At 49.1% G+C, this 12,420-nt stretch overlaps 1 protein-coding gene across 1 annotated transcript in view; it reads right to left on the reverse strand.

Annotated features, from left to right (window-relative positions):
- Window positions 1-7,411, reverse strand: part of CADM4 (cell adhesion molecule 4) — a 135,416-nt gene extending 128,005 nt beyond the window's left edge. The window contains exon 1 of the mRNA XM_083455703.1: window positions 7,230-7,411. Coding sequence (XP_083311829.1) covers window positions 7,230-7,320 — 91 coding nt within the window. The 5' untranslated portion in view covers window positions 7,321-7,411. The remainder of the gene's footprint in view (window positions 1-7,229) is intronic.
- Window positions 7,412-12,420: the final 5,009 nt, after the last annotated feature.

A 12,420-nucleotide genomic window follows, 5' to 3' on the forward strand; every position in this document is an offset into this window, starting at 1 on the left:
TCAATGTCTGCAACATTTGCTTCAAAAGCACACACACACAAAGTGCCCTCTCACCAGCTCCCATGTTTTGGGGAGATTTGCAGGGAGTGGGTTCTGGGTCAAAGACTGCGCCACCATACTTCTTTTTTGTAAATCATGCAGTAGGGCGAAGAATCAGAAACGTATGTTAAGATAACCTAAGGGTATGACTTCTTAAACCTGACATAACTATTGTTGCTTTGACAAGCCAAGGGCAGGGGCATCTTGATTTCAAAAAGGGCTACTCCAGATAAAGGGAAGGGCAAAAGAGGAGTGACTGGTTTGAAGCCTGGATGCCCCAGGACGTGATGCAGCCACAGCTGGACCTCAGAGCTGGTCTAGGCTCCTGCAACCCAGAGAAGCCCCAAACTGACCACCCAGGTGATGAAGGCAGCATCAAACAGATGCCAGCACTTGGGCCTGAATGGGCATGCCAGGACTTAATACTACTGACGGCCTCAGCATCCTTTCTTATTTCTGAAGGCATTTTATAGTCAGGGGGTGGGCCAGCTGGGCATAGACACGGTCACAGATGCTCACTTTATTATTTTTGCTTTTAGTGTCAGTGCAGAAGAAGCAAAACTGCATTTTGTTCCTGGAGTCATGATGGTGCTACGGTCTGAGCAGGTTTAAAATGCAGAACTGCACATGCTCAGAGTGTTGTTGCTTTTAATCAAGGTTGGCAAACTTCGTTTGTCTTCTCTCTCACACACAACACACACACACACGCGTTAAGAATGTTGTCTCGCATGCAAATGGTGGGGGTGTAAAGAGAAGCCCATTAATTGTATGCTTCCCCACTGAAGTGATACACATGGCTGTCTATAGCAGAGGAGGCCCAGGGGATCCCTGGTTTTAGCCAAAGGGCACTTTGCTCCCTTGAGAATCTCCTGCAGCCATTTCCAGGATAACTGGTTCTCCTCTACGCAAGGCAGACCCACATCATACATGACCCAATCACACAAGTTGCCTCCAAAGAGTCCTGGGAATTATAGTTCTCTTGGGCAAGGGTGCTGGGAACTGCAGTTCTGCGAGGGGGAACTACAGTGTCTAAGATTTTTCAGTGTGGGGAGCCATGTGTTGGATGTATGGTGTGTGGACCTGCCCTGACGCAAGAGCTCTCAGAAGTGCAAGGATCTGCACCTTAGGGAAGCAGAATTCTTCCCAGTACCCCTGCCATTTCATGTCATCCCATAGGGTGGTTGAGACCTATGCCCACCACCACCATTTTGTCACTAGGATGGAGGGTACCAGAAGGCCAAATGTGCATGTAGGCCTGCACCACTTTTGAGAGCAGAACCGAGCCTTCTGCTATGTCACAGTATCTGGGTTCCCTCTGTGCCACAGTACCTCCACTGCTGAATGCAGTGTGCCTCTCCTGAATGCCCATTCCTGGAGCATTGTTGCACTCGTATCTTTCTTTTGAGCTTCCCAGAGGCATCCTGTCAGCCCCTCTGTGACTGACTAGTGTTGGGCTAGTTGGGCCATTGCCCTGAACCAGCAGGTTCTTCGGAGATTATATTGATATGGTTAACAAGAGGTACACTGATGGGCAAACAGTCTGGCTTGGGTTTGGTCTTTGGGCATAGCCCAGCGGTAGCCAACATGGTGCCATTGAGATGTTTCGGACTACAACTCAGCATCTCTGCCCATCAGCCAGGCTGAGTGGGGCTGATGGGAGTTGGAGTGCCAAACATCTGGAGGGCGCCATGTCAGCTACTCCGTGCCTGGCCACAAGACCACTTATATCCCCAGTAAGTCACAGGATGGCCACCACTAGCCAGTTGTATGTACCCACCACCAATTTACAGGATTCAGCTTCCCTGCTGAGCTACAGACACCAACTGCAACCACCTTCCTATCCCCTTTTTCAAGCTATCCCTCTGTACCCATTTTAACTGTTCAAATAGATCCTTTGGCCCTCCAGATACTGCTGAACTACAGCTCCCACCATCCCAGGCTTGCAGAGGCTGATGGGAGTTGTAGTCCAGCAACATCTGAAGGACTGAATATTCCCCACACCTGAGACAGGTGTGGGCCAGAGGCAGTTTTTCACATTTAGCCTACAGTAAGCAAAGAGCGGGGGGGGAGGGGATGCAGTCTGTGCATGCACAGAGGCATCTATGTTTTGCTTCGCGTGCGACAGAAAGTGAGCCCTGTCACTGAGAACTAGCTCCGGGTTTGAGCCATCACAAAACCTGGCACAGACGGAGAGGCGCTTCTCTCCTGCTATTCAACCCTTGCTAAACACCCAAAACAGCAATGGAGAGCAAGCAGGAGGGAGGAGGGAGAAACTGGAACACTATTAAAAAAACCAGGAAAACAGAAGCCACCCAGAGTCCCAGTCGCACCACGGCAGCTATTTTGTGCATTAAGAAATGATGTTTCTTTAAAGTCCTCCCGACAATTAATTCTGGCATCAAAGCAGAGCAAGTGTTTTGTAAGCACATTTGCATAAAAGGGCCCAGTTGCCAGAGTGCCCGCGCATAGCTTCCCTTAGATGCAATTTTAGGACTATGCATTCATGATTGGGGGGAGGGGCTGTCTCAGAAACTGAATGGGTGCTTTAGTGTGCACCTTAGTCACCAACTGTGGGAAATGGGGGGAGAGAAATCTGACTCCCCCCCCCCACCAGGAACAACAAGGCTGCTAATCATACAGAGCTGTCAGACGCCCACCCCATTTTGAGAAGTGTCCCTTAGTTCACTTTGCAACACTGCAGAGCACAACAGAGGTTCCCGTTCCTCCCAGAGCCTTGATGTTCCACGGAAGGGGAATGGGTGGCCCTTTGTTTCAAAACCCCACACCACTACAGTATTCCACATTTTGAACGGGCAACGTTGGCTTTGAGCTGCTGCCTAGCACTCCAGAACCTCATAAAACCTCTACGATTTTCAGGATGTTGCTTTGTTCCTCCCCCACCCTCGTTAAATATCAGAGCTTCATAGAAAATAATTGCCGTCCTTTACTTCAAACTCCATTATTCCAGAGAGCCCTTTATTTCAGAAATGTTCATCTGACAAGCCGGGCTGCCAGAGTGCTTTTATTTAAGAGACAGTCCCTTCTTCCTAGGAAAGGGGGGCGGGGCGGGGAGGGAATCCAACTTCGCAAAAAGAAGGGCAGAAACCCAGAGCTGGTTGCCAGGCCAGGCATCTACAGGGAAAAGACGGCATTTGAGCATATGCAGAGTTCCTTTGCCTGACACTAGAGTTCCAGGGAGGGGCATCCAGGTCAAAGGCTGTGACGTCTAAGCAGGTGCGCAACGCAATACATCTTTTTTAAAAAGCAAAAGCATATCCTGTTTCGGACAGGAGAAGTTCTACACAGCCACTGCTGGTGCAGGTACCCGATTTGGGGGCGTTTTCATCTGGCAACCTTATTTTTAACACGCACACCCCTTGTAAGAAACAGCCGCTTGCATGATGACAGAAGTAGGGAAATGAGGAGGGGGGCAACAGGGAGTAGAAACACACATACACCCCCACCCCTCCCTCAGTGACCTAGAAAGTAGATTTACTCCAGCTATTGATTAAAGTGGAATGCAATTACCCACTGCATGGACCTGCTGGCTCCGATAAGGGAAGGAATCGAGTTCATTGCAAAGTCACAAAAATTAAAGTCAAGGCTGGCTCCCATCCCCACTTCCCCATTTTTAAAAGCAACCCCGGATCCTCAGCCCTCCTGACTCTCTGCTCCCTATCACTTTCTTCGATTCCTTCCCCTGCTGGCTGAAAACTACCCACCCCCACTCCCGCCAGCCTCCTCCGTCTTCCAACTCTAAAAGCATCTCGCCTCTCAGCTGAGCAAACCCTTTCATTTAGCAGCCAGAGCTTTTGCCTTTCAAACGTCCTTCTACACCTCAAAAGTTGTGGGTTGTGGGGTTGTTGTTTTTCTCCTGTTGCTAGAATGGCTCCCTTCCCTGCCCGCCCTGCTTTTTGGATGCAGTTAGGGAGAGGGCAAGAGGAAGTAACCCCAACTTTATTTTGAGCTGCACACACACACACACACACACACACACACACACACTTTTCAGCCCCCAGTGAAACCTGGCCAAGCCTGGAAGAGCTGGCAAAGTGAACAAGCTTCCGGGCTCTCTAAAAGGCAGGAGGGAACAAAACCAAAACTGAAAACCAGTCTAGTGCTGAACTGGAAACCCCCAGTGTCACTGGTTGCAAAAACAATAACAAGAGTTCCAGAAAAGAAAAAAAGGGGGGGGGGACCTGCATTTGGCATTTTGAATTCAACCCAGAATTCTGGGTTTCAAAAGAGGGGCTTGCTCCATACAACCTGAACCATACGTATACGGGGATGGTCCCAGATGTTTACCTCTGAGAAAAAACCAATTGTATACATGTCCTGCGTTTACTTCCAAGGAAAGGCATTATCATCCAGGAATGCTTGTCCCCACTAAGAAAAGAATCTGTTCGATGAAGAGTTTTGTGCAATTCAAAAGCTTGCACACACCAACCTAGCTGATCAAGTAAAGTTGGGTCTCTTTGCTATCTTTGTATTTTGTAGTCCGTTAGGACAAACACAAGAGCCAGCAGCAGTTGGAGGAAAAGGAGAGGATGTCATTACGATGTGGCGGTTAGACTAGGACCAGGCCAGACCCGGGTTCAAATTCCCACTTAGACACAAGCTCCCTAACTGATGCTGGCATCACAGTTGCAATCTCTCAACCAAACCTACCTCACAGGGCTGTGGTGAAGATAAAATGGAGTCAGGGGAAATCAAGCATGCGGCCTTCAGCCCCTTAGAGGAAAAGTGGGATTATAAATGCAGGAAGTTTATATATTTTTTAAAAAATTAAGTGCTTTGTGATGTGATTGAGCCAGGATGATTGGGTGCCCATTTATTCCAAGTCCTTCATCATTACAACCTGTCTCCCTGGCTTCACATGGTGATGAAATAAACCAATTTAGTTTGATAGGAGGGGGGTCTTTTGGGGGGGGGGAGCAGAGGAAGAAGCATTTCCCAATAGGGAAAGTGTACAGAGGACCAGCTCACAGAAGCAAAGATGAAAGGCATGGAAATGGCACTCATGCAGGCCCACACAAAGAAAGCCCCATGTGCACAACGCCACGCTTAATTCATCATCCCAAACCTTCACTCGCCTGCCTTATAATTGCATCCTTGAGCAGTGAAGGACGGAGAGGTGGACAGCTTGCACGGAAGGATCACACAACGCCACAAGGGAGATGCACACCTGACAGGCCTGCAGGCTGGGAGCAGTGCTGGAACTGTTGCCTGAGCATCCGCAGACTGACCTCTCCAAAGAGAGGCTGATTGATGGAGGTGCCAGCCGCTGGCAAGTAAAGTTCAGCACTCTGCCCTCCTCAGCGAGCCGCAAAAGGAGCCTTGGAATTTTGACCTTCTCAAGGAATTCTGCCCATGTCAAGGTGGGAGGCAGTGGCAGAAGCTCATTTCCTCCCTCACACACACAAAACTGGGTCCAGAAGCCAGTTGAGCTTCGGGAGTCCATGGAATGCAAGCCTGCCCAGATTCTGTCTTTTTAGTTTCAGCCTAGCTGGTCTATCAAAGGGACCAAACGGTACTTAGTTTGTTTCTTCTTTGTTTCCTCTTGGTAAGGCTAAATCCTATTCCAAACGGCTTTGTTCTCTTTCCAGTCACTTCCTGCCACTCACCCACCCACTGCCACCCCAACACTAACGGCATCAATTGAAGGATACCCAGGATTTGGAAAACTGGGGAGTGGGGGGTTTGGAGACCGCCATTTTTACTTGTGCACGTTCCTGCAATCCCCCCCCCCCCCCATCAAAACAAAATTTGAAAGATTTGCATAGAGACGAGGCCAACTGTCAGCCCATCTTGGTTCTCAGCACAGAGAGAGAGAGAGAATGAATCAATGAAAGAAAAGCAGGGAGGGATGTGGATTCGCTCCGAGGTCGACGGGAATACAGCCAGGCAGTTTTATATTCTATTCTACAAACTCAAGGCACAGGCTGGGATGGAAGGATGAGAGGGAGAGAGTAAGAGGAGGAAGGTGGGAAGCGGGCGGGAGCCGAGAAGAGATGATGTAGCTATCTGAATACCCTTTTTTTAGAACTGCGATCTCCGGTGGGGAGGGGATTAAAAAGTTAGACCAACCGAAAATGTAAATACACGCACGCAAAAGCCGAAAACGAAGCCACAAGAATGGCAATGTAAGGAACTGGAACCTTTCTTGACACTGGGCTTGAAAATGTACTATTTTGCACGGTTGGTGGGGTGGGGGGGATACAGAAAGGTCAAGGAACTGCAAGGATCCCACCCCACCCAAAGACATAAGCAGGCAGGTCTCGCCCCCCACCTCCCTGCAATCCAATTTTGAAGTTGACGGGGCACCGGTGCCTAACCTTCCAGGGCACAGCCTTTGCCCTAGGCGACACCCAGCTAAAAAAAAAGGGAGAAGAAGAAAGGTACTACGAGAGAGAGAGAGCATGCAGAAAAGGGGGTGCCCCGATGTGCCCACAGGTCGAAGGATAAAGCGGGGGGGCACACACAAAAAGCGCCCTCTAACAAAGCCCGGCAACCACCACCACTGCAGTGACAAGAAAAAGGGGGCGGGTGGGAACCATGCCATTGTTTCCCCCTATCTACACACCCCTTTGCTGCAGCAGCCGCGGCGAATATTAGGGTCACACAATGCGGGTTGCGAAGGCGGAGGGGGGGGGGGGGAGTTGAAACCCTACAGTGCGCAGAGGTTGCCCTCCCTCCTTCCCTCCGCCAGGGCCGCGGTCCCTCCGGGAAGCGGCCCCCGCTATGGGGAAAGAAGACCAGGCAGCTGCCCGCCTTGCCTGCCAGCTTCACCCCTCAGAGTCGCGGCACGGGGCAGCCCGGGAAGGCTGCAGGGAGGGGTAAGAGAGACCGGCGCCCGGAGGGCAGCCCCCCAAGCGGGCCGGGGGTGACCCGGTGGGTCCGTGCGCAGGCAGCGGGGGTCTCTCCTCCTCTCCTCGCCCCCGCCCTGCTGCCCCGCGCTCTCCGCGGTTCCTCCTTTGCGCGCAGCCGGCGCTTTCCTTCCTCGCTCGCTGCAGGAGCGCTTCCAACGCGTAGAGGACAAGCGGGCAATGCCAGCGCAGAATCGCCCACAGCAGCCCGAGAGGGGGTGGGATAAAGAAGCAGCTGGGGGGGGGTGGAGGGAGAGAGAGATAGAAGGGGGGGTAGACTGCTCCCCCCCCCCGCGCCGATCTCCGCGTCTCCTCCGCGCTTACCTCTGCCAGCAACGCACAGCAGTAAAATCCCAGCCGCGGCCACCAAAGGCGAGTGCCTGCCGCCGCCGCCGCCGCTCCCTGCCGATCGCATCCTGCCGCTTCCCCTCCGGTCTCTTTCTCTCTCTCTCTTTCTCCCTCTCGCCGGCTCTGCACCTGCACTCGAGCTCCCCCAGCGTTAATCTATGCTAATGAGATGCGGCGAGGGGGGCCGGCCCGCGGCGGGAGGGGGCGGGGCCTGCCCAGAGAAAGGGGAGGCAACTGTTTACAACTCCCATGCGGGAGAGGGAGGGAGGGAGAGCGGGGAGGAGGGGCTTTCCGGGGAAGGGGCGGCGCCGCCTTTTGGCACCGCCCACTCCAGGAAAAACAACAAACGCGGATCCTGCTCTCCCCCTGAAGTTCATCAGCACCCAGCAGAGAGGAAGGTTGGGGGCGTCCAGGGCAGCAAACGCTCCTTTGCAAATAAAAAATGAAAAAATAATGAAATGCAAAAAAAATAATATTTATTCTTTGTTATGCACAGTGTTCTGTAGCCCCGCGCCACCCCAAAGCTGCCGGCGAATTGGGAAAAAAATATATCCACAAACCAAAATAGTAATCCTCTTACGGTGAACGTAACAAAATTATTAAAGCAGTAATCATGTTATTACTGTAAGTTATTTCAAGTCGCAAGATTGGTAAAGAATTGAGCCCCCTAAAATATGCAAGCATTAATGCTGCGAGGAATTGTGAAATATGCACTGAAAAGCATATGTATTATACATATGCGCATTATGCAAAGGAAACAGCTCCTGCAAACAGCCTTTTCATTATTACAGAATGTGTAATTCTTGGTGAGGCGTCTTTAAAAGAAAATCATTTTTTCTGCCAAAATGCAAAGCTAATGGCTTTTTTTCCCCGCGCATTCACATCACCGCTCCATACCAACCATTCAAAATGTATTGTGCTGTATTTCAATGGAAGGAAACTCGGTATCTACTAATCACATCCACGGCACATTTGGTGGGCCGCTCTTAACAATCCGCAGCTCCATTAAGCAATCTACAGACAGAACTGAGAGCAAAGTTATACCCTTCCATTTGACCGATGAGAAAGCGAAAAGCAGTTCTCGCATTTGATCCAGGATCCTTCAAAATGAGAAGAAGCTGCAGCAGGTACGTCTGCCTTGGAGCGTGAAAAGAGTTCTGCCCCCTCAAGGTCAGATTTCTGCACCCTAAAGTGTGGCTAAGATGCACACAGTTCAACTCATCTCACTTCCTCCAAGTAATAAGGGGAACTTAGCTTACAACTCACAGAGTTCCCAGCACCCCGAAGAAACTGCAATTCCCATGATTCTTTGGGTTTGTGTGCATGCTTCGTATGTGCTTTAAATGTATACATCCGTGTCTCTGCACACAGGACAGATTTTCAGATCCCATCTTTCCTTTTCTCTTTTTTAAAATATCAGAGATCTCTTTACCAGCGCCAGCTCAAATTTCGCTGACTGAGGCAACAACAGAAAGCTTAATTGTGCCCCACACAGCGATTAAAATATAATATTGTTGCATCCTTGGTTAGGGCATTTTATTCTTTTAAAATGTTGCAAGCCGCTTTGAATGATATTGCTCTTGTTTGGTGTTTACTGCTGATGAGTGGGAATATAAACTATCTAAAATAAATATTTATTGGCGTTTATGACCCTCTCTTCACTATGCAGTCCCAGGGTGGGTCACAAACAGCTCCATTCAATTAAATAATGCAATACATTAACATTCAATTTCATTTTCTCTTTGGTCAAATAGAAGGGTACACTCTGCAGAGGCCTGTACCAAAAAGGTTCATCTTGACCTTACTGTTTGATTTCTGTGTCTTGAGCACTGGGGAGAAAGCTATTGTCAGGGCAAGAGCTTAGGGCATATGGGCCAGGGCTGCAATCAGCAGAATGAAAAGGAATCACAGAATCTTAGAGTCAGAAGGCACCCAGGGGTCATCTAGTCCAACCCCCTGCAATGCAGGAATCTCAGCTAGAGCATCCATGACTGATGGCCATCCAACCTCTGCTTTAAAACCTTCAATGAAGGAGAGTCTACAACCTCCCAAAGGAGCTCGTTCAGCTGTCAAACAGCTCGTTCTGTCAGAAAGTTCTTCCTGATGTTCAATAGAATATCCTTTCTTGTTCCATTGGTTTGGGTATTAGGGGAAGGTTGTGCCATCTTCCATTGTTACCAGTGTGCACCTGGACTCACAGGTGTGCAGCCAGCACTCCTGTATGTTCATATACACACTGCCAAGAGGTTTTAGGATCTTTTTGCTGGAGTTATGACATGTGCTCATTATGGATGTGTGTCAACCCTTAACCTTATGACCACAAGCAGCTCTCATGCAGAGGAATAAAGAACGCTTGGTATATTTTATGAAACAGGAGTGATATGCTGCCTCGGACAGCAAAGTTACAATCTAAGCAGGTAGCAAATTCTACAAAACATGTGCACCAATCTTGCCGTAAACCCACACTAGAAGTGGAGTGGGGTGGACACCTGCCCTTAAAGTGAAGCAGAAGTGGAGTGCTGGGTAAGTGCCCCCTCTAAGACCATTAAGTCCAGACTCAAAAAACCATCTAGCTGCACCACTGGGACTATTCTGCAGGTAACCACCAAATTACCCCCTATTACAGAAAGGAGTGGGAGGTGTATATTTGTGTTTGTGACCCTGAATGGATGTGTTGCGCCCCCTAGTGGCTTGGCACTTGGGACAAAACTCCACCGGAGACGCTGGCCCTGAATGAATGGACAAAAGCCCCTCCATCTATATGTAGGTTACAACTGATCCTCTAAGATGAAAGGCCCTGTCTAAATGCCAGCCCTTATTATTCCCCTTTAATGCTGCCTTAACCATCAGAGGCTAGGATTTTACTATTTTCAATCATTAGGCAAAAAACATTTAATGCTTCAGCAGTAAAAGCTCTTCCTCTTGGTTGTTAAACTGTTATTGCAGCTTGGAAGGGAAGCAATTATGTGCTCAGATGTATGGTCTGGAAAGGACTGCCTTACCTTGCACCAGGTGACTGGGGGTAAGTCCTCAGACAAGGATGTTGCACCTATGGTTCAAAACAAAACACATTTTTACACTTTAAAAAAAAAGCAGCAGCAGCAGCTTGCCTAGTCCAGGAGACTGTGGACAAATATAAAATAACCACCCAAGAACAGTATACACAAACCTACTAAGATATAAGAGCTAAATAAATACAGCTCAGAAGCGGGAAATATTACATGTTTAAACTTCAACACTGACCTGCACCACCAAATCACCAGGACTAGCTCAAACATCACTCTAAACCACAGTTACACTTAACTATGGTAAAAAGTAAAAGGTAAAGGACTCCTGGACGGTTAAGTCCAGTCAAAGGGGACTATGGGGTTGTGGCGCTCATCTCGCTTTCAGGCCGAGGGAGCTGGCGTTGGTCCACAGACAGCTTTTCCGGGTCATGTGGCCAGCATGACTAAACTGCTTCTGGCGCAACGGGACACTGTGACAGAAACCAGAGTGCACGGAAACACCATTTACCTTCCCGCCGCAGTGATACCTATTTATCTACTTGCACTGGTGTGCTTTCGAACTGCTAAGTTGGCAGGAACTGGGACAGAGCAATGGAAGCTCACCCCGCCTTCTGATAAGCAAGCCCAAGAGGCTCAGTGGTTTAGACCACAGCGCCACCCGCATCCCTGGTCTTAACTATGGTGTAAAGGTGAACACACCAGCTGCTGGTGCACAGAGAAAAAAATCTTCCTCCATTCCTGATGTATTGCTACACTATGCAAACCTAAGCCATGGTTTAGCTGGGATCGTAGTTTGTCTCTCTCCAAACCAACCACAAGCTGTTCTTGGCTTATCGCTCATGGTTTGTTTGGAGAGAGACAAACCATAGTTCTGGGTTTGGAAACTGGCTTAGCTTAATGCTGGCATAACTCAGGGCCGGCCCATTCACAGGGCAAGGCAAGGCAACTGCCTCAGGTGGAAGGATCCATAGAGCATCAGATCCCAATGCAGATTTTTATCCCCCCCACCCCCCACCCCCCGTTCATGATGCAGACCTTCACTTAGTGCTTATTCCCTTGTTGTTTGCCTGTGGTGCCAAAATAATTATGGTTTGAAGTGACAAGCAAACAAGACCAAGATTTCTTGGTGCTTCCAATGAGCTCAAGTTCACGGAATGAGTTCCCAAGCTCCAGAGCACCCAGATGCTCTCCTTTACATACATGTTATATCCCTAACCTGGCACTATGAATCTTTTGACAAACTGGGATATAACAATAAGACAAAAGTAGGTGGGAGACCGGTTAGCTTCGCTGGCCTTCATCCATTGTGGGCAGTTTGTCAAGGCAGAAAAGATGGATGGAGCCATTAGCACTTCTTATTCAAAATTCAATTAAGAGGTGCAGATTGCTGGGAAAGGAGAGCAGTACAGACTTGTGGAAGCAGGGTGGCCATGTGTCCCACCTGACAGAGGACAGTCCTCTACTGGAAGGGCTATCAGTTCCAAGTTCAGTTGAAAGATAAGGAACCGTATGAATAAAGAGCAGCGAGGACCTTGGAATTGCCCGTTGAGAGTTAACACCTGAGCAGCAGGCTGAGTAGGTACACTTGAAACCTTTGGCTTAAGAGATGGGCTGAGTTGTCTTGGCATCACTTTACATCCAGTTTTAAAGTTTAAAATCTGAAGTCATCCTCCACCCTGAGAAATCAAGAGCAGCGGGGGCACATTATTCTTGACCACATGGCCAAGAAATTTCCCCCTGATTTAAGGCTTTTTTGGAGTATATTAATGAATGCATATGTTTTTATGCAAACTTCCCCCCTACTATATGCATTTCTGTACATGTGACTTGCCTGGAGACCTGCAAAATTCAAAGACGTACGAATTTCAATGGATGCCTGTGTTTCATTTTGCATGCTGTGAATTAATCTGGCTTGCATTTAAGCATGAACTGAACTGGATTTCTCTCCCAGCCCTGGTTACACAGGGGTGTGTGTGTGTGTGTGTGTGTGTGTGTGTGCAAACAGTGGGGTCAGAAGGAAAGGAAATGCAGGAAAATGTTTGTCAGGATACCTTGAGCAGGCAACCCTATAAAGGAAGAGGAGGGAAACTTCCAGGCCGCGATCTTATCCTCGCGGAGCGGAGGAGAAAGGTTAACAAGAGTGTACACTTATGCTGAGA

This window comes from Podarcis tiliguerta (genome assembly GCF_965153285.1).
Source record: "Podarcis tiliguerta genome assembly, chromosome: 8".
Taxonomy (NCBI): domain Eukaryota; kingdom Metazoa; phylum Chordata; class Lepidosauria; order Squamata; family Lacertidae; genus Podarcis; species Podarcis tiliguerta.